A 25,628-nucleotide genomic window follows, 5' to 3' on the forward strand; every position below is an offset into this window, starting at 1 on the left:
GACGGTTACGATCGAGGTTGGCAAGCATGAGCTGGCTTGGGACTGGTGAGTGACGTGGAAAGATCACGGCCGTCGGAAGGACACCAATCATCCCGCCGCTCCATCAGGCGGGTGACGAGTTGCCCTCCGCGCAGGCGACTTGTAATTGGAGTCGCACCGAAGTCACCCATCCCGACCGTCACTCGCTCTGTCATTGGAGGCAGCAAAGCGGGACCCAATTGGGATTTATCGGTTTAGCCAATCAATGCTTAAGGTAAGCTGCAGTGTGTCCCGTCATCGGTACGAAAGGGGGGGAGGCACAGCTCGGCCCACGTCGTCCCCTGCCGAGATCGCGACCGTCCATGAGACAACGACGCACCACGTTATCGGCCGCACGCTCTACTGTCGGTGCGTCCGACGGCTCCCCACATGCTCTGCTCCCGTTCGCCCACATCGTGTTCGAGAAAATGCGCGGCAGCGACTCGGTGGTTGCGCTTGATCCAGGAGCAGGAAAGACCATTGCTGCCATCCCTAACGCACATTATTGTTCCTGCTATATGTACAATTGATCATCTTACAGTGACTGGCGTAGCAGATAAATGATGGGTTCTCAGCTGTGTCCTGTTCTCCAAATCTCATCCACATCCACTGGTTTTGGGCGGACTCGAGACAAACAGGCGGATGCAGGTCAAGGATTGCATAAAGGAGCAGCGAAGCTTCACGATATGACAACCAAATGGGTGGACCTGCGGACTACATGGTCAATGTCGGACGACCGTATTCCACGGCATATCAAGGAAGGATCGAGTTTTCTCGTTAGATCGATCGGAACATGGGTTGTCTCCGACTGGTAGAGTGCTGTAGTTATCACGAATTAAGAGTCATCGCCTTGAGACTGGATAGACACATCGAATTTGATTCATTGCATTTGGTACGGAAGTAAGCTCATCTCCACAGAAATAACCAAACCCTGGTTTCACAGCATTACAGATGAAGGAAAGCTTGAAGAAGATGAGAAAAGAAAACCAGGTGCATTAAATGCAGATCCCAAATGCAAGGAAAATGAGACCACCGAAGTCGTCATCAACCAAACCAAAACCTAACCAGATGATTATTAACCTGCAACCGGCGATACATCAAATTGTTCGGAACAATAAGCAGAAACTTATATCGCGCTAGTCACTATACATCTGCTTACATGTCACAGCAAGTGTGTAGGTTTCAAACGGCTGCCGACCATATGGTTTCCGAAAACAAAAGTGGGCATGTGGTTCAGGAATGATCAGTAAACGGCGATGAACGGCATAAGCACAGATCCTATCCAAAGTTTCCCATCCTTCTCCTCCACTTCACTCACTGCTCTGACCACCTTGCCTTGGCTATCCTCCAAAATCTCCAGCAACTCCCCGTCTGGACTGTACTTGATGATCACAGCATGCGGTCTGCCTCCGATTTGCAACAGGAAATGATATTTTGCAGGAATGGGGAGCTTTAACAGAAACTTTCTCAACCGGAAATGCCGACTCGTGAGATGTGTATACATACTAAGGCGACAATGGATTGCCACCCAGAATTCACCCTTCTCGTTAGTCCTCACATTGTCAGGGAAGCCTGGAAGGACGGCAAAAACATCCGAGGTTCCCGCCTTTTCACCCTTCAGCCAGTATCTACTCAATCTGTAAAATAAAATGCATACCGCATAAGAAACATTTAGCTTAAAGGGCTACAAGAGTTAACGTGCGGATGCCAACCTGCCACGTGATCCTTCACAGAACAAAAAGAAGGATCCATCCTTGCTTAAAGTGACACCATTGGGGAATTGAAGACCCCGAAGTAGCACTGTTGTTTCTTTCATAACAGGGTTGTATTTTAATAGCCTTCCTGAAGGCTCTCCGGTGAAAACTAGTTGCATAAAGTTCCTGGAGGACAATTTCAAGATTTATAATGGCCACATATTCTTTTGTTACAATGAATCTAAATAGAGTACGAAGCTTGTCATGTCTATCTACATTTACTAACAGATGAAGCATAGTCATGTTTGAAAGCTAGTTTTCAGGAGGTTGACATCACTTCCAAGGAAATGAATTAGAGTAACCAATAACCACATACCAGTTTTGGCTCGTTACTTGGATTGCATAGCAAAGGATACTTTATTTCCTTGTCTTTCATGAGAAATAACATCACATTATAGATAAAAATAGTGTCATATTTCTTGCTTATTTATGTTGATATATGGTGGCTGCTTAGTTCCATATACACAATAGAATGAAATCTAGAGTCTATAAACATTATTTTAGCAACCAGATTGAATACAATATGTGCATTTTTGTCTTTCTGAATTATTCCTTAATGTTTATTATCCCAAAAGCTGCTTGTTTGCTACATGCGTAAGTAACAGAACATGAAAGGCACACTAACTAAATGTATAAAGCTAGACAAATACAGAACACCAGTTACAAAACTAATGTAACTTTGCGAGAATAACTTACTTTTGGGTGTAGTTTGTTCACAATAATCAAGAATTTTAATATTGTTTTATTGAAAAGATAACACAAGCACTGGCATATTACCAAGATGATAGAGAAGTTAAAGGTAGCATTAGATTAGATGGACAGCTTAAATCGAGGGAGGGTAAACTTTGATGGAATATGAGAAGATTTCCCAGATGTTGAGTGACTTTGATGTTGCAGCTTTGAAAAAGCTTTGGCTCCAATGCCTACTGCTTCTCAAGCGACAAAGCATGTTTGCACTGAGGTTTATCAAATGAAGGAGAAGTCTTCATTTTTTATAGACTGAGAATGATGAACCAGCCATGGCTAACATGTTCGACTTTTATCATTCTGTTTCACACAGCAGTATCAGAAAGAATCACACAACATACCGCATGCTAATAAGATGAACATTTCTATAGGGAAACAGCATTTACACAATAAACCTCCAATCCTTGCTTTAAAGTTTGAACATCAAGCACCAAAAACAGAACACAAGCCCGATTAAATTAAGCAGAAAAAGAAAATTTAACAAGGGCAACAATAATCTAATTGATTTTTGTGAACTAAAATCTGTAAGCTCCTACAAGAATACAAACTCAATAGAGCAGAAACACAGTTTACATGTCTGTTATAATCTAATATAAAACTCCATTGAACATTAAACATGAAGCCAAACCGAAATAAGATGACACAAAAGCAAACCGTAACATTTCTGATATTATCAATAAAGGTTCTGCATTTTTTTTAGAAACAGTGTTATTCAGGAGCCTAAAGAAGAAATACCTCCTCTGGTAATTGGTGCTGCTGTCTGTGAAATATATGCTTCCATCCTCATCTATATCCAGGTCGTTGGTGAATTTTAATGGTATTCCTTCTGCTTCAGTAGTTACTGGTGTAGCCAAGCCACCTTCCGGGCCTACCTTGAGCAACCCAAAATAGGCATCAGCAATATACAATTCTCCAGTTTTCTTGTCAAATCGAAGTCCTAATGGTCGCCCACAGATATGCTCATTCTTTAAGTAACTCAAAGGTGATGGCTTTGGGTTACATATCTCGGACCTATCAACACCAGATGACAGATAACAATAAGTCAGTCAGTCACCAGCACATACTCAATGGGGTTATAGCAATTTACAGAGGCATCTGCAGATGTTCATGAGCATCAATACTATCATCTTTCTGTTGTTTGTCTTTGTGTAAATTCAATGAAAAAAAAATAAAAGAGATCCTTCAAACCAGATGTTCTTTCTTCAGTCTACTGAAGCAGAACTCTGAAATGGATTTCGATTGCCTTTTCTCATATAAACTGGTGATGTCACAAAATTGCTATGGAATCATAAAAATTAAAGACTTTGTGGTAAGTCACACTAATTACAAGCCAATGAGTTCTCCTCAGAGTAGTTCTTAAAATATCAAGTGCCCAGGTGCAGTAATTTCCAGTCTAAATCTTTAAAGACTGTGCCATATGCTGGTTAAAAATGGAACTTTTAAGCTTTTGCTGAGATAAAAGTGCATTCATCTGTCCCCGGGATAACATATATCATGATGGTATCCAAGGTCTACAAGAATCAGAAAGATAGGGATAAGCCATCACCTTTACCACTTTGCTTTCTATTTCCTAGCCTTGTGGCCAGGCTTTACCGGGAGAAAATTTCTCCTATATCTTATGGGTTACGGAATGAATGGCTTGCAAATCAAGCAGGCAAAACCCAATACAGGGAAAGGACAGACCTTTCCAAGGTCTCTCTTACCGAGCCATCGATGTGATCAGACCACAAAAGTCGCACCTTTTTATCGTCGTTACATAGATCGAGAGTGAGACGAAACCATACCTGTTGGGAGACGTGTATGCGAAATCGGACCATGACTCTCCGTCCCAGAAGACCACCCGGCCGTCGGCGACGCCGGTGTAGGGCCCCCGCCCCTGGGGGTCGAAGGCGACGCTCTCCGGGCCCTGGACCTGGTTGAGGAACTTGATCTCCGCCCTCTGGAGCCGGTCCTCGGCGTCCCGCGCCGTGGGGAGCTCCGACCAGGACGGCACCTCTATGGGGTACACCTCGAAGCCCGGGAACGCCGCCATGGGGCTGTGGCCGAAGGGGTCCAACCCGCAGTAAAGAGCCACCAGGAGGACTACTCCGCCGATCACAACCGCCGCCGCCGCCATCGTCGCGGCTTCTCTTGTCTCCTCGCGGCGGATGTCTCGATTGCCTCGGTGTTCGAGCCTCACTGCCTTTTTATCTCTAAAGCGCAAGCAAGCATGTAAACAAGGGTAAGAAAACAGAAAGACAATAAAGTCCAAACCCTTTTCTAAAATTCCCATAATATCCTCTCAATAGCCTTCTTCAAATTTTCGAATTTTGTATTAAAAATTAGCTCATATATATATATATATATATATATATATATATATATATATATATATATATATATATATATATAACAGTGGCTACGTTTAATACTTAATCCCCCGTCATTTAAACGTCAGCATAATGATAAATGTTGCATTAAAATTGAGAGGAAAATGTTTTTTTTTACCTTGCCAAGGGTATATATGTAAAATACCTTTAAAAGAATGAAAAGAAGCATAAAGTTGTGTCTCCGGACGGCATGCGAACGGGAGGTGTTTGTATTCTCGTTGGAATTTGAGCTAACAGGTGGTGTGCTCGGGGAAGGTCCTTCTCGTTTTCTATTATATTGTAGACGGGCAGGTTGCAATCTCCGAGTCTTGGAGGTCAAGAATGTAAGGGTAGGCGTCGAACGCCTTGGAGCTGTCGCAGCGGGAGTCAACCGGTCAAGATTTTGGGTGGCAGATACGACTTCAGAGCGAGGTTGGTCGTTGACGAGACCGACGCTTTCGGTGCTTTATATGGGTGGTGGTAGGTGGGAACGAGAGGTGGGGAAGGTGGCATCGACGTGGGTTCTAGCTACCACCACCGGGGAGGACGCAGGTGGCGTTCATGGCCCGTCTGGAACCGCACGAAGACGAAGAAGTCCCGTAGGATGATAATTGATTCTATGACGCGTTCTCTAACCCCACGAAGACGATGTCGATCATTCTTTTTGACACCCAAATATGACCAAATCTGCTCCAACATCCACTGCTAGTGTTACTTTTGCTTCTCTCTAATGGTATACTCTTTATCATTATATAGCAGAGTGTGTAATCTTAGTATAGGATTTGGCTTCTTTTCTTTCTCCTCTTCTATATGGAGCAAAACCTTCTTCATCTGGCCATTTAGATCATACAACTGCACTCTTCCCTGCAATGGTCCGCTTTCTATTTCCTGCAGTCGCAAACAGAAGGCATCTGCTAAAGAAGCCCAACCTTCACATCGTCATCTGTTAGTTCTCTATGACAGCAAAGCACAGAAGATGGAACTGCATGAAGGCAAGCATGCTTATTGAAAAGAAGGGACGATCTAAGTCTGTCTACAAGAAGAACATCATTTGGAACAGACCACGAGAACACACACTGTGCTTCGCTCGGCAGCATTGGCCTCGAAACTAAACTTGCTTGTTGCCTTTGATCGATAGCCCACAATGGATTTCCGGGAAATGAGCCCACTGCAATGGAATGATAGCAGAAATTTATGCTCCGATGCTTTATCTTATGTAGCTAAATTTTCATGGAATCTGCTGCTTTAATCGAGTAGACTAACGTAAATCATTGCTCCCCATTTGGAACATCAATATTTGATGCATTCTTTGTACACATACTCACATTTTTGGCTGCCGTGCTGAAAGCTTCCTTGTGGCTAATGTTGGGATTTTTCGTCTTCAGCCGACGTATCTCCTCTCTATATAAAGGAGAAATCTAAACATCGTTATCGACGTTAATAAGAACGACATCGAATTATCGAGCAACATTTGTAGGGACACTTACTTGATGAACCTGTTATAGGCAGAAGGAACACGACGCTTCTCTGTTGCTGCTCACAGTAAACATACAAGAAGACACCATATTTGCAGGTATATGAGCACTGAGGTTAGTCATCTTAGTCTTTGGTTGGGACCTCAACAAGATGAAGTAAGAAAATAGAGTTTGTGCATGTAGAAAATGGAGTTAGTGTGAGAAACTAGAGATAGATAGATGGATAGATAGATGTAAAACAATAACATGTCACAGAAAAGCTTACGTTGGATGAGCTGCATCTGCTGTTGAACATGGTCCACTGAGTTCATTGCTGATAAGCTGGTGCATATGGAAGAAGATTCGCAATCCATGCGATGGTGTCGAGTCGCAGTGTTGTGATTCTGCACTTAAGTAATTCCTCAAACAATAAAAACAAATTACAGTAAAACATAATCTCGGTTGAAGATAAAATGAGGAAAAACTATGAACATGTTTTAAGCAAACATATAGATATTATAGTTAGAAGAGATCGAATGATTATGTAATAGACTAAGAAAGGCTAATCATAGGAGATGTAATCTTTTTTTGGCATAGGTCAAGCGATAGTTTCAAATCAATATCAGCAAATCGATCATATAACAGCTGAAATTATATAAGTCAGATTTTATTTAGGTTCCATGTTCTAACATTCAAGTTATGCATGTATATGTATGCATGCAGACTTGATGAGGTGCTCTGTGAACATGCAAAAGTCAACCCTTGTTGTCAAGTTTTATTCGTCTCCAAGTGTCTAAATTGTCATTTACACTCGATTCGAGTTCGATATATACACAAACAAGAACAAGGTGTTGATGTCATAGAGATCTTGTCAGTGAAAATTCAATTCAATAGCAGTGGAAGAGTAATCTTGAAATCAAGAAAAGAAGGGAGGATTTCAACCTGAAGACTCTGAAGTGGGAGTTTTCCGAGCAATGCTTCCAGCAGATTCACGGACAGTAGATTAGCACAAAGTTCACATCTCACTGCCACAACATTGGATGAGTTGCTTCCGGGGACATTAACCTGCGTCAACAAAGAAAAGCAACACTGACTGACTTCCAGTGTTTGTGTCGATCTTACATCGGAAGAAGTTCCCAACTGTTCTGATTAGTAATTAGAAGTGGCAAAGATGAGACAAATAACATTCAGCTTCAAGCAGTGACAAGAACAGTTTGTATGGTGATCCGGTGGTGGCGAGAGTGCTGTTAACGAAAGGAGCTTTGCGGTGGTGAAGTGGCAAGACGGCGGGCGTCTCCTGCCACAGGAAATGGAAGAAGCAAAGAGAGAGCAATATCCACACTCGACTTAGGGTTTCCGATGATTTAGGTAGATTTCTGGTTCAGTTCTGTGTTGATCGACCCCTTCAGGATAGTGCGAAGAACTCAAAAGGCATCTCGAAGGAAGAAGAATGTTCATCGAGATGGACTTGGCAACTCGATTCATTACTTTGTGAGATGGTTGAGCAACAACTAGTCCGATGCCTAGACATGTAGTACCACTAGAAACTGAGAGAGAGAGAGAGAGAGAGAGAGAGGTGCAACGTATACCAGTAGAGTAGTGTTGCAGAAGCTGCAATTGACGTAGCAAACTTGCTCAGGCAAGACATGGTCCGACATCTCCGATCGCCGAGGCTGGGGAATCTTGGGGCATATGCTACGAGAGGGGCGGAGATCGTCTGTAGGATCACTCAGAAGAGTTCTTCAGCCTTTCTTTGCGTTCACGGGAAGGAAAAGAAAGGAGAAGGCCAGGGTTGGATCTCTCCAAATTGGGTATATGGGAAAGGAGTGATCGGTGCACAGGGTGCAGGTTGAGTTGGCTGTCGAATGAGAGAGTGTGGCAGATGAGTCAGAAGGGATGTTATGATGAGAGGGAACGGGTGGGTGGGAATCTGCTGCTCTCTCTCTCTCTCTCTCTCTCTCTCTCTCTTCCTGTAGCTCCGACATGTGATGATAGCAAAGGAATGTAAACAAGCAGAGAAGAAGCGGTAAATCACCATAGATCAAAATGGCACCAAGGATGGATAACCACAGAGAACAGTTTGATGGACACTTGGAGGCAGTGTGCAGCAGAAAGATAGAAATCTAATGAACTCCAGTGGTTAGCAGTCCACCAGCAGAGCTATTAGGCTGGCTGATTGTTCTAAATCTGAAAATTATTCCCATTGATGTCAAGCTGTTTATATTATTATAAATAAATAAATTGATTCATAAATTCATTTGAAATTTATTTTAAATGGATAGATTTTCTCAAATGAGAAAAAACCTTACTGTCATTTTAGACATTCTTACTTTTTCTTAGTTTAATAAATATTTAAAATGGGTGTCCAGTAATTCTAGAAATTATTACGACAGAACCCAATACATCTATAGATTTTGCTGATCCACACTCACCTCATTGCCAATTTAATGTTTTCTTCTTTACTCTTATCAATAATTATTGTTGTAGTAAAAATTCGAGCATGCAACCATATATTCACTCCCATCAAGCAGTGAGGAATTCAAGTCCATCACTCCGATTGATTTCAATTACCACTGCAAGGAAACAAAATATTCATTCAGACTACCACTCCAGCACGCCGGACCAGAAAGACTTTTCGTAGCTACAGTCCAAAATTACGTGCAAAACAAATAGCAAGATTTTGCTAAATACCTTTCGACAGTGACATTTTGAACAGCTCACCGAGGCATCAAAAAGCTTTCACCACTCATTTCCAATTGCAGGTTTTTGATCTGCTAAGCTTCCACACCACCTTGTTCTTATTTTGTGTTCTGCTTTCCTCTGATGCCGTCTCCCATGTTAGCAAACAAGACTGATTTAGGACCTAGTCAAGCTTATACACATCAGACATGTATGCATTATTGGCACATATTTCTTTTTTTGGACTAACGTCCCCACCACCATATATCATGTTGAAGCTGCTGGGGAAAGAGAATATATAGAACAAGCTGATACTACTGACAAGCATATGCTTCTACTTATGAGATGTCCCATCAGATTAGATGTCTTGGCTCCACAGATCTGTTTGCAATTATTGACAGAACAGATGAGACTTCATTTTTCTTCCAATATATGGCAACCTTTAAGATCAGTCCCCGTCTTTGGAAACAGAAAATGTTTTCGTCCGTAGCAGAAAACAAACAGTTAGTATCTTTGGAATGAACTTACAGCACAGTTAGCAAAGTGTTTCGAGTGAACTTACAGTGTGGTCTGTGCTAATGGCTGTCAAGCATTGTGGAAACCACATGGAGCAGGTAAATGGTGCCATATACGGCCACTGCAGAGTTCCAGATTTCAGAGGCTACCACATTGTTTTTATTAGGAGAAACTCTGCGATGACATGACCTCAGAGATCTGTAGATAAGGTAGAGGTTGTGGACAGAGTCCTCGCTCCTCCTTCAGATGTTACCATAGTCCTGCAACACCATGCATCATAGACTTACATGTTTATCGGGCCACTAAGAGATGTTGACAAACTAGGAACAGGATCAAACTGTATGCAGTCCAACAAGGCCTCTGCGAATAAAATTACAAGAACAGTGGGTGAAGGCAGGGTCTTTGAAATTTGAATCAAACCATCGTTCTGCTTGATCCGCGCATCACGAATCTCCAGGGTAAAGAAATTTCAGTAACTCACCTTATCTCAAAGAAGCCGCATTCATCGTTTAAATCAAGAAAAAAGGGCGACGCGTCGGTGGCCGCATCGATCGAAGACACAGTAGAAGCAGGTGACAGGGAAGGTGATGAAGGCAACAGGCCCAGAAAGCTCATCAAACTCCACGTGATATTCCTAGCGTCAAGCATAACAGGCATCAGCATATAACAGTGCGGGATAAGGACTCTGACATAATTAAATTCTCGCTGCGGTGTGACCATGTATTTCTTTCAAACCTATCGGTGTTGTCGGGCCTGAACAGATGCATCAGGAAATTATTGGCTTCTCGGATGCATGGGGGCTCCAGGGAACAGAGTATGCTCCAGTCTCTCTGATGTTACACTCCATGTCCATTGTAACATTTCATTGGAATTTGAGTAACCGGGAACAGGTTCAGTGTCTATTTACCATGTGACCGTCTCTTCCGGCAGACAACCAGCTTTCTTGCTTCAAAGCTACAGCAAGGAAATAACTTTGTTAGTCCAGATAAAAAAAAGGAATAGACTACTATTTCATGGCTGCAGAAGGATTTGGGTTTCTGGGCTTCAGCTTATTGTGAGTTCACCTCCCCGTACCCAAAGCACTGGAACAGTGACTGCCTACCAAAAAATACTTCATGCTATTTTACTTTACGGTCTGATCATCGAAGCTCGTATGTGCATCATCTCTCAGCATGGATTCAAATGTGTAACTGTTGCTTATAATAAGTATAGAAATTTCCCAAAAGATGAACTATTTTATGGTTGTCAAATTACCTTGGATGAGGCAGCTTGGCAAAAAGTAATAGGGGCCAGGAAGCATGGTTGGTGAAATAAAAAAGCCCAAAAAGAGTGCAACAAAAATGGTGCTAAAGTCATCATAGCTTAAGCCAAAAGATGATTTAATGAATTTCTAGTTAATGAATTTTTTTTCATAGCGATGAATTCGTAAAAAAAAGACTAAAAATGGAGATGTAAGAAAATTAAGTGCTAAACTCATCATGACTTAAGGTGTTAGTGGAAAGAACACAGAACACAAAGAAAAAGCCAATAGCTGAGTCAACAAATTTCTAGTCAATGAATTTTTCCATAGAGAGACATATTGAAGAAAAAAAAGATTAAAAATGGGGATGAAGCCTATGAAACCTGAAATGTAAGTGGTGTTCCATGTTTCAAGTCTTCCCCCAAAGAAGCAAGCTACATTTCCAGACCCTAAGTCCCTCTAACACTAATGTCATGATCCAATAGATCCACTAATTACTTGTAAGTAGGTCTTAATCACATTGTAGAGTATACCTACACCAAGTAACTAATAGTAGGCACATTCAATTTTATACACCAATCAATCACATCGACAAATCCCATCCAGGAGAGTTGGGCCATCACGTGTACTTGACCAAGAGCAACTCCTACCAAGCCTTCGAGTTTGAGTTCTTTGATTGTTACCGACAAGAGAGATGCGCAGACAATAATGAGATAGTAGCTTATATCTGCCATGAATAGGCATATCAATCTTAAGCATTCAAGGAAACAAGTCAAACATACGAGAAGTTGAAACAATTTCCATGAACGTAGATACCTTCTAACCTCAAGAAAAAGATCATCTTAGTTCTACCATGAAACAGTTTGATTATTATATAGGTGCCATATGCTTGAGCATGCAACATGACACTTAACATTCCTTTGCAAAGCGCAAACCACTATATAAGAGGAAGAGAGACAAGTATACTAAAAATTATGGGCAATTTAGAATTTGTTATATTTGACAATGCAATCTAAAATTTGTGAATAAAATGATTTGCAAACTAAATTCTTTGAGTGTGATATCCAATTATAATCAGTATTCAGATTAAAAGGCATGATACGATTCTTTTTCTTTACTACCATAGGTCACATAACATATATTCAAATCCAAGCAGTTTCAAGGCATTAATACACCAACCCTGGTTTTTTAACAGGCACTATATGGTTTCCTCGGCATCAAATTCCCGAACTCTTAATTAGCTTAAGAAGAAGAAAGCTGCAATCATAGACTTCTCCCTGTGGTTATATATACAGTTTGTTTAAAGGAAAGCATATGTGATAGACCGAGAGCCTTTATATAGAACTTGTCAAAATCCAGAGCACATTAGGTCAACTACAGAGCAATGGATGACGCAATCAACGCGAAACAATAAGAGCATTACAGTTAGATAATCGTTTTGACAAATATAACAATTGCATGGATAGCTAGAAATCCAATATCATAACATGATTGAGCTAACTAATGATTTCTAGCTGTGCAGCAAAAGCATCCAACTATCTTCAAATAAGAACACAAATAGTTTATAGTCTATATGATATCATAGCAAGATGGCTCTCACCATCTGCAGAGTCTTCCCATGAACATGAGCTTCCACTATTCTTCATTTCCAATTAGCATCATCATTCCTATCCTATCATACATAATTAAGAAAATAATTGCTCAGTATGTGTTGATTTGGAGTAGTTCAAATAACATAATGCACTCACATTTAGATTAACCAATTGAAAGAACAACTCATAGACTTTGTTGTATGTGACAAATAAAATAAACAATAGAGAAACATCGAGAGGTTGACGACACATTATTAGGATTAAAGGGGAAAAAGGCATATCATATCAAGCGGCACGCATTTGATCGAATAACAAGAAAGGGAAAAAGATACCCTGCTTCTGCAGCAACACCATCTGATGGCCCGCGGCCGCATATCGCGGCCGATTAGCTGCAGCTAGAAACCCCTTCGGCCTCAACATCAACCTGGCTCGAATCGCTGCCACGCTGAAAGCTGAAGACAAGATCGGATTCGGTCCAATCGTGGTCAAAGGTCGTCGATGGACGGCCACCAGTGTTTTCACCGTCTCCCGATCGGATTCTTGCACCTTTCCCCACCGCCTAAACAGAAACAAACCACGGTAAGAACGCATCCGCATCCCAGACGACGTCAAGAATCGGGGAGCCGGAACGCGATTAGCGTCGAGGAAAGGAACGAGGTCGGCCGCTTCCATTGGCGATCGTCGGCGGCGGAAGCGAGAGGGAGGGAGGGAGGTGTTTGTTATCGATTCAGGAAGAGGGGACCGGAAGAGCCGCCTGGATTTGAAAGCAGAATCAGGATCAACATCAGATGATGAACAGAAAATGCGAATCTTGAAGCAACGAGATATTGTTGGGTGCACAGAAAGAATAGAAGAAGAACAAGAAAAAGGAATTTTATAATTATTTATATGTAAGAATTTATTATTTTTACTGAAATTATTATTATTATTAATGCTTATAGTTTTTAGTGATTTTATGTAAAATTAATAATGGCATATTTGCATGCATGTGAACATATAAATTTCAGAATCATCAACTTAGTGAAAATACGAGTGATGAGACATATTTTGAACTTCCCCACACCGCATCACACCCCTGCTAAGTCAATCGATCATAAACTCTCAATATCGACTCATGGACTAAGTCGTGCTGACCCATCGACCACAACGCCTCAGTTCACTGACTAGAAGAAAACCTCATTTTTCTCAAATTAAAGATTCATGAGTCAATTAAATCAAGAAAAGGAGCTCCACTAAATCAAGAAAAGAAGCTCCGTAGATATTTATGCAACCATATCTCAGCTTCTTCATATCAACAGTGTATTTTGACCAATAAAATGATAATTTTGACTTGAGAAGAGAGGACACAATACAGGGAACACAAGGCAAGGAGTGGAACCACAAATTTGGGTTGGTAATGGGAAAGGAGAAGGCCATGCTTGGACCAATTAATGTGATGATATATTATGATCCATTAAAGATTGACTTGACTTAGCATGAACACTCCTTGTGGCTTGTGTGAATTGGTTAATGGCCTAATTTATAATGCACCTAATGCTTATATTAAAAGTGAAAGGATGATTATGATATGCTAGTCAAACTTATAAGTCAGTTTACTTTAATTATTCTCTATGTATATTATTCTAAGATAGTATTCCTTTCACTAAATTTGAATCACTTTGAATATTAATCTGATGATGGTTTATCAGACTAATTTATAATAAAAAAATGTAAAGGTCAAAAGTTTGAAATTTCAACTTATATATTTTTAAAGATATTAGTTTAGTTTAGTTTATCATTATATATATATATATATATATATATATATATATATATATATATATATATATATATATATATATATATATATATATATATATATATATATATATATATATAGTAACTCATCGATAAGAACAAATAAAAAAATATTACTAATTTTACTCCCTAAATTAATTTTAAAAAAAAGACTGCACTGTTATAATAAACTATTAAACCATTTTAGTAATGAAAAAAATGGAATAAGAATTTTTTTTCCTTAACTAAAATTTTATGAAAAATGGTTATCTTTTGGATTGTTAGGGAGAATAAAGTGTTGTTTGTCATTTTGAATATCGCAAGTGGTTTGTCTTTCTAGAATTAATTATCTTTAAAAGTAATTACTGATATTGTTAAGCTCGTAAACTCTTTTGAGGAGTACGAGGTTATTGTTAGAAAAGAGATAGAAAAGTAATTACTGAAGAAGCTTAATTGTATTCATATGTCCCTCGATATCTCTCTACTCTGTCCAGCGAAATATTCTATTAAGAAAAATTCTATAATCTATTATTAGTTATTTATTATTATTTTTTCTTAAGAACAATCGGATTGCTGTTGCCAAATTTTGCGAAACTACATAAGGAGAGGAGATGGTGGCATGCGCTTCTAATCTTAATATAGTTTTGGATAATTTTCTTAAAAAAATCTTTAAAATTTTATTTTATTTTCATAAAATAGAATGTTATTTATTTTTATTTTTCTAAAAGATGAGATTATCCCTCATCTCTCTCCTATTGATTGTGTTAGCAAATTTTGTATAGCGTTTCTTATTTTGATTATAATTTTTATTTTCATCTTAGTCTTCTCCATCTTTCATCGGTACTTATCAATCTTATCCTGTCGTCATCGGTACTTATCAATCTTATTATGTCGTGGTATATTGTAAGTTACCTCTATTATTGTGAGGCCTTATTGTAAACTCCTCATTGTTATCTCTTATGCTGTTAGAGCATTCCCTCGAAGACTCTGTCCTTGTCCTTCACCTCTTGCTTCGATAGAGGTGACGATTGAGGCCAAGGATAATTTTATATTTTTAAAAAATAATAGATGGTTTACAAAAATAAAATTAAAAAAAGCAAGCAATCGTTTAAAAAATAAACTTTGAGATTTTTTATTTTAGGAATTTAGAGTGATGAAGCCTAGGTTGGATAGTGCTGGAAAAAGTATCATATGAGGTCGATGTGTTATCGATGATGAAGATACTAATATTTTTTTCAAGAGTCTCGAATCATACTTTCGAAAGGGGATAATGATAGAAAATTCATCAATAGTTGACACGGGTCATCACGTGTCAACCAAGTTATCCTCCATCTGCTTATACGTGTATAAAAATTCAAAGCAAAAAATACAAGCTTCATTCTCGTTCATTATGACAATGAAAACAATTAGAAACTTTTTTTTCTTTTTTTATGATAAGGAAGTAAATCCTAAATTGTATTCTCTTTTCTTTATAACAAGGAAGGCAAAAGATATCACAAACTTCCTTCCTCTCTTTCAAGATAAAAAAAGATATTTTTAAGATATAAAAACACATCCTAAACAAGGAAAAGGGAAAGAACCCTCGTCTTTCTCAAACTATTCGAGCTCATATTTATGAATCTTGGATTACTAACTTGAACATCAGAGAGATTAGCTCAGGAAGTCTTTTTCGACTTCGATCTTTGTATAGATAACACTTTGGGAGCACAAAATTTTCATCTCGAGAGCACGATATTTTCATCTTGAGAATAGGTGCTTTTCACCTAGGACAACTCTATGCATACGGATAAGTATCATATCAGGCTGACTAGGACGTCAACGATATTTTTCCTCAATATTTTTGGCACTGTCTATGGGAATGTGCTAATACTTTTTTAAGAGCCTCGAAACACGCCTTCATGAGGGGACAAATGATAGAAAATTTACTAATAGTTACTAATAGTTGACACGCGGTTATCATATGTCATTCAAGTCATCTTTAGTCTATTTACATGTACAAAGATTTAAAGCAGAGAAATACAAATTTTCTTCTCATTCATTATGACATAAAATAATCACAAACTTTTTTCTCTCTCTATAAGGAAAACAATTTTAAACTCCCATTCTCTTCCTTTGTGTCAAAATGACAATTCTAAATTCTATTCTCTTTCTTTATGAAAAAAAAGTATATTACAAACTTTCTTCCCCTAGGTCAAACTCCAAAACTTCAGTTTTTATATAGGTAACAACACTATAGGAGCATAGTCTTTTCACCTCAGGAACATAATATTTTGATCTCGGGAGGAGATGCTTTCTGTCTCAAACGACTCTACATATATGAATTAATGCTAACAAGGATATCAACGAGAATATATACATCATAAAAATTAATCTCAGGACTCACTTGAGTATTAGAGGAATCGATTTGGAAAACCTCGTTGGACTTCAATATTTATACAATTAATGCCTCAAGAGCATAGTATTTCTATCTCGGGAAGAGACATTTTTCGTATCGAATTGATTCTACGTAATCCAAGCTCACGTCAGACTAAAAAGGATATCAACAATATATCTTTTTACAACAGATACCAAGGACAAATAAAATGCTTGAATTGGACGGTGCCCATTATCCACTTAATATTTAGAATAGTTTCTGAAAGATAATAAACAGACTAATTAAATTTAATATGCAGGGCCATCTTACACACACTAGGATAACATTCATGTGGACCATTTCTGATATGTTTCTTGAGCTACTCACTCCAAAAGCTTCATTTATCTGCGACAAAAAAAATTTATATATATATATATTTCATTTACATTCTCCCTACGGTCCAATCTACTTGAATCGTACCAAATGTTTCGAAAAAGATAAGTCATACTATTCTAAAAATAATATGACATCCTTTCATTCTATTAAAATAATTATTATCATATTTTTTATCCGATCTTCTTTCAATAGACTCATATCATCTTAAATATGTTTTTGATAAATTATTTTTTAAAAAAATAAATATATTATGACATCAAAACGATAATAATAATAATGATATTAACAACGATAAAAGGATATGAACATCATCAACATCACCTTTTAAAGCTCTGCTGACTCGGTGCTGCAGCTAAGAGTTGATCAGTCTGCCATTCCTGCTGAAGAAGAAAGGAGATGATAACGCCACTGTAGAGCTTCAAAGACGAGACGGGATTCCATTAACGCGAGATGGAGCACTTCAGGTCCCACATAGGAGACGAAAGAGACGAAGACTTGCACAGAGCGTAACATCAACATCCATGAGCCACTGTCTCTGCATGTGAAACCATGAAAACATGCACACTATGTTTTAGAGAGAGAGAGAGAGAGAGGTCATTACTATGGTGTTCGCTCGAGGAAGACTTTTGGGGGGTGGACTGACTTCTTCGTTCTCTCTAATTTATGAGAGTCTGTGCTCATAAATTAGATGACATGCCTGCATGATTTGGAATCATAATAATATTTCTTTATTGTGTGTGTGTGTGTGTGTGTCATCGACAATTTAATTGGGAGCAGGTCGTTAATGCTTGGTTGGATAAAGTATTATGATGTGTTATTTACTAAATAATATATTGAGTGAAGCCATTATACCTAAAATACCCATATACTTATTGTTTTTTCTCGGATTTTTATTGGTTTATATGGGCATTTCTGATAAGAATGAGGGTGAAAGGGTGAACTTACATACGGAATATTAGTTGCTCCTGTGCCGGAGTCTTGGCATCGGAGGCAAAGTCCTTCCTATAAAGACGAAGCCATGGCACGCGGCTTCGGCCGGGGAGGATCGATCTCCGTATACGCCCTTTGGCTGTAGGTCGTCCGGCGAGCGGAGACGGTGGCGAGGATGATGAGGTGGCGGCCGTGGCCGCCGCTGCAGTCCAAGAAGTACGAGGTGCGGGTGGTTGTGCGCAGGATCGAGGGGGTGCCGGTGGCTGGGGCGGCCACGGGAGCCAGGGCGGCGGCGGAGGTGAGGTGGAAGGGGCCGAAGACGGCGCTCAGCTCGCTGCGGCGTGGACGGGTGAGGCGGAACTGGACGAGGGAGGAGGAGGTGAGGGAAGGGGGCGTCGTGGAGTGGGACGAGGAGTTCCTCACTGCTGCCACTCTCACCGCTCACAAGGAGAAAGGCGCCTTCCTTCCATGGGAGATCGCCTTCTCTGTCTTTACGGTATTGAGTCCGAATCCTTGTTTCTTTCTCTTTCTTTTAGCTTTCTTTTGTGTTACTTGCTTGCGATTCTTCCCGAAAATTTGCTATGGTTGAGGCAGATGGTTTTGCTTCCTATGCCCGTCAATACTAAACTTAGTGCAATTTGGTGATTCCTTTTGTTTTCCGAGTTAGGGTTTTGATCGCGCTTATAAGAATCTATTTTGATCAATCTTGGTATTAGATTGTGGGTAAACTTTTGCCTGGACATGTTTTGTTGGTACTTTGCTAATAATGAATCCATTAATTTCCATGTCAAAACCGCAATCTTGTTGATTTTTTTGGGTTGAAGTGGTTGATTTTGAGAAATCTCTCAAGAAAATTTATTAGATTTGTACAATAGTTAGAGTAATTAAGAACTCTGAGAAAAAATTTGCCTAGTTGATTAAACCTTCTTTAGGTCGTAATACAACTTCTTTTTTCATGTTCATGGAACTTCTAAGTCTGTTGCCTTAGGTATGGTGCAAATTTGTCCTATAATCCTGCACAGAGCGATTTGGTACTAAGAAGCACTCCGATTTAGTCTCACATCAAAAGTTGGAGAAGACTCAGACGATTTATAAGAGACTGATGTGAATACTACTTTTGATTTGAGTTTAAGTTCCATTAGGCCAGGTTGTGCCAGTTATGCTGCACAAAAGGATATTAAGTGAGAACATCCTAACTCTAATCTAATAGTATAAACATGAATTGTTGATATGTATATAAACATATATGAAGCCTTTATTTCTAGCCATTTTTTTTATAATATTGTTGGATATGTGAGGGAACATGGCACCAAACAATTTATTTGGCTTAAAATATTGTTGTTGACTCTTCGTTGTCGACTTTTATTGACAATATGTCCTTTCATTTCTGTCTGTCTACAAGTTTATGCAGCATAGAAAGTTTAATTCCAAATTCTATGTCAGTTCTCATTGTTCTATTCCATCTGTGTAGAACACTCTTCCTTTCAGTTTTCTAATTTCTCTCTTCCACGAGTGTTTGCTCTAAAGAAAGTCTACTTTCCCCATGAGAATTCAACTATAAGGATTAAGCTGAAAACATAATGTCAATTATGGATAGCTCATATATATTTTTAATTTTGAATATTCAGGGTAAAGGTCCCAGGAACAAGTGCTCTGTGATCGGAACAGCTTCTTTGAACCTGGCAGAATTTGCTTCAGCTGCCGAAGAAAAAGAGATGGAGATCAATGTTACGCTGTTGCCTCCGGGTGTCACTACTGAGTCCCATCCAGTATTATATGTATGTTAGTCTTTGTTGATTTTACCTTGGTTTTCAGCATTCTAAATATTAAAATAAATCAAGTGCTCGAATAAAGCCATATGTTAATTAAGACGATCTAAGATTCATATATGTATCTTTTTATCTAGTAACTTTTTTAACTATTGCTATTTGGCACACGGATTTGTATCCTTTGCCATTCTACCTAAGGCTTTACCCTTCTCAACACTGGGAATCATATACGCTGACATTGTGATTGCTTTCTGTCACAGTTAGCACTTAGCTTGTCGGAATTGAGAACCGTACGAGAATCAATAGAGGTAGTGCAGAGTTCTATAGTTCCAGTTCCCTCGTCACCTCCCTCCTCCAGTGCTTTCCCTTCCGAGACCGATGAGCCTTCTGCTCGTAAAGATGGATTGAGAAAAATTAATATACTTAAAGCTTTAATATTACGTCGAAAAGCAAAAATGGGATGCAAAGATAATTATGACAGTGAAGAGAAGTGCTCTCCTAGGAACAATGATGCAGAAGATGCATACCCATGTGGCGCGGACTCACTTGAAGATAGTCACGAAGATTTAGGAGGAAGCAAGGATGATTCCAGTGAAAGAAAATCTTTTAGTTATGGAACCTTGGCATCTACACACTACATCGAGGGATCATTTTACTCCGACATGTTGATAAATAAGGACTACGAGAATTTGATTCACTACGGTCAAGAAAAATCAGATGTCAGTTATTCACATGTTGAGGAGGCAACAGCATCTTTATCTGAGCAGCCTGTTCCTTACATTTTAAGGAGAAGTATCCTTTCTTGGAAAAAGAGTAGGCTTAACTTGAGATCTCCAAAGTTTAAGGGGGAGCCTCTGCTAAAGAAATCATATGGAGAAGAAGGTGGGGATGACATTGATTTTTATCGTCGTCGGCTTACCTCTTTAGAAGGATCAACCTGTGTGGTGGTATGTTATCATTATTTAATTTTTTTTGCTGTAGTAGCTCTTATACTTCATATAATAGTTAATATTACCTAAAGTTTACATGAAAGATGATTTATGAGTTCATTTTTAGGTGTTTTGAGTGATTGAACCAATGTGCTAACATGATTAGGAGGTATACATTGAACATCGGAAAAATCATTCAAAACTTTTTCCTGCTTGTATTTTCTCTTCTTCATTTTTTTGTGTTGCTTATACAATTGATCCGTACCTCCTTTAAATTTAAGAGTGTCATCCAATTTGGTTTTAAAACCTAAAGATATTTTATTTAATTCATGATGAGGAGGCATACATTAAACTTTAGAAAATTGATGCAATTTTTTCCCCAGTTGTTTATGTTTCTTCGATATTCTTTTGTGTTGCCTATACAATCGATCGATACCTGTTCTCCTTTAAGTTTAGAAGTGTGTCATCCTATTTGGTTTTGAAACCTAAAGATGATTTGTTCATTCATGACTCAGATTGTTTTTAATGTGTTTGAGCATCCATGCATGCGTGATTTGCTTTTCCTGTAAGCGGCCGTTTTCGTCATCATGAGTGTTTGAAACTCTCTGACATGCCATTACAGAATCATTATGACACTTCAATGGCAAATTGGTTACCAGCACATGACTTTGGTGATGATAGTTTTACGATAGGAAGCTGGGAACTGAAGGAGGTAGTAAGCCGTGACGGTTCCTTCAAGCTCTGTACCCAAGCTTTCCTTGCATCAATTGATCAGAGGAGTGAGCAAGCATCTGGTGAAAGTGCTTGCGCTGTGCTTGTTGCTGTTATCGCTGACTGGTTTCAGGCCAATCCCCATATGATGCCCATCAAGTCGCAATTTGACCACCTCATACGAGAAGGTTCTTTAGACTGGAGGACCCTTTGCAAGAACCAGACATACAGGGAACGTTTTCCTGACAAGCACTTTGACCTTGAAACAGTCCTTGAGGCAAAAGTTCGACCACTTTCTATTGTCCCTGCAAACTCTTTTGTGGGCTTCTTTTGTCCTGAAGGAACTGAGGACAGTGAAAGCTTCAAGTTCCTAGACGGGGCAATGTCCTTTGACAACATATGGGACGAAATCAAGCGAGCTGGATCAGGCGGTTCTTCTGATGGTTTTCCTCATCTTTACATTGTCAGCTGGAATGATCACTTTTTCATTCTAAAAGTCGAGCGTGATGCTTACTATATTATAGACACACTAGGGGAGAGACTTCATGAAGGGTGCAACCAAGCTTACATTCTCAAGTTTGATGACACCACAACGATTCACAGACATAAAAATGAAAACAAACCTGGCAGCAGCACGGCACGGGATTCTGAAACTCAGATTCAGCAGAACAATGGAATAAAGGAGGAATTTTCTGGGGAGCTAGTGGTTACGAACCCCAATTTGGAGGATGAGCTTATATGCCAAGGAAAGGAGTCCTGCAAGGAGTACATCAAGAGCTTCCTGGCTGCTATTCCAATCAGGGAACTCCAAATTGATCTAAGGAAAGGACTGACAACTTCTACACTAATTCATAACCGTCTTCAGATAGAATTTCATTACACTGAGAAACTCGAAGAGATATCGGCAGAACTCCGACCAGCATCAGAATCAACTGTCACGTTTTTGTACTCAGCAGAATGGGATTCTGAATTTTCCTCTCCAACAGAATCAGATCTTGAGCCTTCATGGACAAGAGAGGTAACTCCTGATATCTCATGGCCAGTAGAGTCAGCTGCAGAGTTCTCATGGCCAGTAGAGCCGGCAGCAGCATTTTTCCTAACACCGTCTGTAAATTTAGAAGTTGAGGTCGTTTAGATCTCGATTCCTTGCCGTTTACGCAAGGATTTTTTTTCCTTTTTCGCTTTCAAAACTCTCTGTTAACTTGCTGTTCAAATGTTGATATTTGGGTGGGTAGAGTCACTTTGCTCAGCTATTGAGAGAGCTTTATAGTATTTCCAACTGTATGTAATGCTTCTAAACTCGCCGGATTTTGTTTCCGGGGTTATTGTACATGCAAGAAAGCTCACTGTTCATATTGTAAATGCAAGATGATACTTTCTTAAAGAATTTTATGAGATGTTTGGATCATATTTAGGTTGTGTTTATTTTGGAGGAATTCAGTTCAAATTAGTTTAGATTAAAGTTGTGTTTGGTCAGAAATTGTCTCCAAATTGTGTTTTCATATAAATAAATAATTATCAGCATCAAACTATCAGAAAAACTAGTCAAATATTTGCTGCTATTCTGCTTGTTCTATTGAAGACATGGATAATGAATGCTGTTCTTGGAGAGCCAACAGAGGGCCTCTGCATTCTCCTGACTGCCACTAACTTGCAAACCACACATTCAAATGCTGATGCCGATGACTCCAATACACCCACTTCGATAGCAATCACTAGATCGACAAGAACAATTCTCTCAGCTTACACATCCCTGTAACAGTTGACAGGTAGAACTATGATGAAGATGATAAGGTGAGGCTCACTTCCTGTAAAGCTTCACTTCGGGTTGATTCAACAGCAGCTCCTCCGATCATCACTTTGGGGATGCCTTGTTTGATCTCGTCTTTGTTGCTTTACCTGCTACGATCAAAGTCAACGCCAGCATTGTTCACAAAGGCATAGACCCATTGCCGAGATCTGCACACAGATGAATATTACATGGAGAAGATTCCTACGTCAACGAGTAGTGTTCTTGAGACATCGGCTATGGCTGGCGTGCTAGTGCCAGTGGCACGACTTCCGCGAGAGGAGTCGACAAGGGACTGGGAATCGGCGAGGAGCGGCAGACGGGGCACGTCGGGCGCGACCTCAGCCATGGATCCACGCAGTCGAGATGGAAGAGGTGGCCGCACTCCGGCAACAGCCGCAGCACGTCCGTGTCCTTGTAGTCGGCGAGGCATATGGAACAGCAAGTCGCCGTCGTGCTCCGCTCCTCGAGCTTGGCCTGCGAGTAGAGGATCTTCGGGTAGCTCATCAGCGTGGCCTCGTCGAGGCCTGCCTCCACGTCCATGTCCGGCCCCACCACGTCGTCGGGCGGCCGACGGGGCCGCGCCGCGGTGGCGGCAGCGGTGGTCGTGGTCCGTGTGCAGAAGTAGGACATGAATGTTATGGTGGTTATGAGGAGAAGGATGCCGGCGGATATGCCGAGGCCATAGGTGAGCCCGCTCATGCGCTCCGGTGGTCTGCCATTGTAAGGCTCGAAGCTGGTGCCATTGCTGTTGCTGCTCATCAAGTCCTGTGGAAGGGAAGGGAAGACTCGCTTGCCTTTCGATCCGATCGGCCTCAGCTCACGGAGTTATCTTTAATCGCTTGGTATTTGATCTCGCAATGTCAACGATAACACGACGGAATTAAAGTATTATGAGAGAGCGAGTGATGCAGATGCATGCAAAGCCTTTGAGGTCAACGGTCCTTCTTTAATTCTTGTGACTCTTTCATCTTTGCTATCACATGTTTCTCATCCCTTCGAGTTGACTTCGAAATACCAAATCCATTTGTAAGCTAAGACTATGCATGCAGAAATGTAAGGATGAACGGATTCTGAAGTCTCTCGAATAGCAATTTAGGTGATATCGTTACAAATTTAAAGAGGTCGGGTAGAGGAATAGGGATCTTAGGGGACAGGTGATCCTTAAGACATAAGGTCGTCTCCAAGTAGTTTGGTCATCTTTTAGTCGTTGGTAGTCTGGCACAATAGGTCTACGTCGGAGATTTTCTGGCTCGACCTCTCTAATGCTTAAGTTAGTGAAAAGTAGAAGAGGAGGAAGACAATAGTATGAGCTATGTGAATAAGAGAATGGAGAGGCTACTGCATACTTTCCTCTTGGCATTGGATAGAAGATCGATGTTTATATCTCTTCTCAAGAGTCAATTATACATAAATTGTTAATGATCGTTGATACTTTAGGCAATTGGTTCGTCTGCTTTGGATGGCACGAGCTGACTCTTCTGATTCCGCATCATGTGGGGATGCTTTTGTATAATTTCGAGCAGCATGATTACAATTGTATGTCGCTTTCGAGTTTGCTGCATTGCATTGAGGTTATATCGCACGCGTGCACCATATCATCTTTAAGATGCTATGTTGATTCTAAGGTGGTTGTCGATTATTGTTACGGGGGTGATACCAAAATATTCTTTTATTAATATGCATAACAATATCTTACGGTTAACGAATTCAATTTCATTACAATTATCAACAAAGATCATATAAGACAGTCCTATTACAACTATCTTTTGGTTTATATATGATATTTATGATTGGGCGAATATCTAAAAAATACTCATATTATTTTCAAAAAATTCACATTTCCATTTTGAAAAGTTTGATAGCAACATAATGAAATGATCATTTTACCCCTCATTTCATCAAACCCATTGCTCGTGGCACGAAAGTTAGCTACTCAAATGCAACCTTGTGCAAGGACTAGTAGCCCATATCCGTCATATGTGGGTTGCTCTTTAGCGATTTTGGATAAGTAGTATCGTCATAGGTTATTGGTTTTTTTGACGAAGATGACAATAAGATCGAGCTGAGCTAAGTAGAAGCGAGGCCGAGCAGGTGATCGATAGAATGATAGAATAGTTATTTTGAAAAAAAAAAATATCACTGTTTCAAAAATTTTAAAATAGGATCACTTTTTAAAAAAAAATAGAAAAGTAAAATCTTTTTTCAGTAATTCCCCCATCAGAAATTTATGTCTGCGAAGAGGCATGGTTTGCAGCACTTCACTCTGGCACCTACAGTAAAACTCGTCGTACCATTGGTCAGAAGGATGGGCTCCACAGGAGGCGTGGTGAATTCTCACCTGTGAGAATCAATCAGCACGAGTAAGGAGGTCCACGCGTCGAGCATCCAAACGAGAAGTAGACCTCCGTTACCCACCCACCGCCGATGTACCTGCCTCGAAGGTCAGTGGCGTCCGTGGGCCGTATGTGGGACCCATAAGAAAGCGACGCGTACTAGCGAGAAGTAGCACGGTCTAGTGACGCATCAGCGGAGGATGTCGATGACACGTACCAAACTCCGGTGACACGTTCGTTCTCTTCACTGTGGGAGAAGATGTGGGGTCCACGGACAAGGCGGACCCACAG

The 25,628-nt window shown here is 40.0% G+C and overlaps 4 protein-coding genes and 1 long non-coding RNA gene across 6 annotated transcripts; 1 reads left to right on the forward strand and 4 right to left on the reverse strand.

The window, feature by feature from the left end:
• Nucleotides 1–1,059: 1,059 nt before the first annotated feature.
• On the reverse strand, nt 1,060–4,703 carry LOC103993841 (protein STRICTOSIDINE SYNTHASE-LIKE 3). The gene is made up of 4 exons (XM_009414040.3): nt 4,304–4,703; nt 3,255–3,530; nt 1,731–1,898; nt 1,060–1,655 (listed from the first exon to the last, which is right to left on the reverse strand). The coding sequence occupies exons 1-4, from the start codon at nt 4,633–4,635 to the stop codon at nt 1,262–1,264; spliced, it is 1,170 nt and encodes a 389-aa protein (XP_009412315.2). The 5' UTR covers nt 4,636–4,703; the 3' UTR covers nt 1,060–1,261.
• A 1,143-nt stretch (nt 4,704–5,846) lies between these two features.
• On the reverse strand, nt 5,847–8,129 carry LOC135588914 (putative axial regulator YABBY 2). Its single transcript, XM_065081254.1, has 6 exons — nt 7,911–8,129; nt 7,264–7,386; nt 6,608–6,725; nt 6,355–6,400; nt 6,193–6,268; nt 5,847–6,035 (listed from the first exon to the last, which is right to left on the reverse strand). Exons 1-6 carry the CDS (start codon nt 7,977–7,979, stop codon nt 5,976–5,978), a joined length of 492 nt encoding a protein of 163 aa, XP_064937326.1. The 5' UTR covers nt 7,980–8,129; the 3' UTR covers nt 5,847–5,975.
• Nucleotides 8,130–8,878: 749 nt separating this feature from the next.
• LOC135588916 (uncharacterized) lies at nt 8,879–13,061 on the reverse strand. 2 transcript variants are annotated; one of them, XR_010476522.1, is made up of 6 exons: nt 12,681–13,061; nt 12,357–12,428; nt 10,252–10,470; nt 9,998–10,150; nt 9,563–9,776; nt 8,879–9,459 (listed from the first exon to the last, which is right to left on the reverse strand). It is a non-coding gene; the product is annotated as an uncharacterized LOC135588916 (long non-coding RNA). The 2 variants fall into 2 exon arrangements; XR_010476521.1 differs by having other exon boundaries at nt 9,563–9,876.
• A 4,783-nt stretch (nt 13,062–17,844) lies between these two features.
• LOC103993840 (uncharacterized) lies at nt 17,845–22,620 on the forward strand. Its single transcript, XM_009414038.3, has 4 exons — nt 17,845–18,299; nt 19,432–19,581; nt 19,833–20,519; nt 21,124–22,620. Exons 1-4 carry the CDS (start codon nt 17,979–17,981, stop codon nt 22,345–22,347), a joined length of 2,382 nt encoding a protein of 793 aa, XP_009412313.2. The 5' UTR covers nt 17,845–17,978; the 3' UTR covers nt 22,348–22,620.
• Nucleotides 22,621–22,774: 154 nt separating this feature from the next.
• Nucleotides 22,775–23,857, reverse strand: LOC103993839 (RING-H2 finger protein ATL70-like). The gene has a single exon (XM_065081255.1). The coding sequence runs from the start codon at nt 23,761–23,763 to the stop codon at nt 23,239–23,241; it is 525 nt and encodes a 174-aa protein (XP_064937327.1). The 5' UTR covers nt 23,764–23,857; the 3' UTR covers nt 22,775–23,238.
• Between the last annotated feature and the right edge of the window lie 1,771 nt (nt 23,858–25,628).

Source organism: Musa acuminata, chromosome BXJ1-8, assembly GCF_036884655.1.
Source record: "Musa acuminata AAA Group cultivar baxijiao chromosome BXJ1-8, Cavendish_Baxijiao_AAA, whole genome shotgun sequence".
Lineage (NCBI taxonomy): Eukaryota > Viridiplantae > Streptophyta > Magnoliopsida > Zingiberales > Musaceae > Musa > Musa acuminata.

What these genes read in the sequence shown, in the direction of transcription:
- LOC135588914 (XM_065081254.1), bottom strand. Translation starts at nt 7,979, where the DNA reads ATGTCGGACCATGTCTTGCCTGAGCAAGTTTGCTACGTCAATTGCAGC. An exon ending in TCCCACTTCAGAGTCTTCAG is followed by an intron (nt 6,726 to 7,263) that starts GTTGAAATCCTC and finishes ACTTAAGTGCAG; the next exon opens with AATCACAACACTGCGACTCG. An exon ending in GCAGATGCAGCTCATCCAAC is followed by an intron (nt 6,401 to 6,607) that starts GTAAGCTTTTCT and finishes TACTGTGAGCAG; the next exon opens with CAACAGAGAAGCGTCGTGTT.
- LOC103993839 (XM_065081255.1), bottom strand. Translation starts at nt 23,763, where the DNA reads ATGAGCAGCAACAGCAATGGCACCAGCTTCGAGCCTTACAATGGCAGA.
- LOC103993841 (XM_009414040.3), bottom strand. Translation starts at nt 4,635, where the DNA reads ATGGCGGCGGCGGCGGTTGTGATCGGCGGAGTAGTCCTCCTGGTGGCT. An exon ending in AGCACCAATTACCAGAGGAG is followed by an intron (nt 1,899 to 3,254) that starts GTATTTCTTCTT and finishes ATTGTCCTCCAG; the next exon opens with GAACTTTATGCAACTAGTTT. An exon ending in TGTGAAGGATCACGTGGCAG is followed by an intron (nt 1,656 to 1,730) that starts GTTGGCATCCGC and finishes TTTATTTTACAG; the next exon opens with ATTGAGTAGATACTGGCTGA.
- LOC103993840 (XM_009414038.3), top strand. Translation starts at nt 17,979, where the DNA reads ATGATGAGGTGGCGGCCGTGGCCGCCGCTGCAGTCCAAGAAGTACGAG. An exon ending in TCGCCTTCTCTGTCTTTACG is followed by an intron (nt 18,300 to 19,431) that starts GTATTGAGTCCG and finishes TTGAATATTCAG; the next exon opens with GGTAAAGGTCCCAGGAACAA. An exon ending in AAGGATCAACCTGTGTGGTG is followed by an intron (nt 20,520 to 21,123) that starts GTATGTTATCAT and finishes ATGCCATTACAG; the next exon opens with AATCATTATGACACTTCAAT.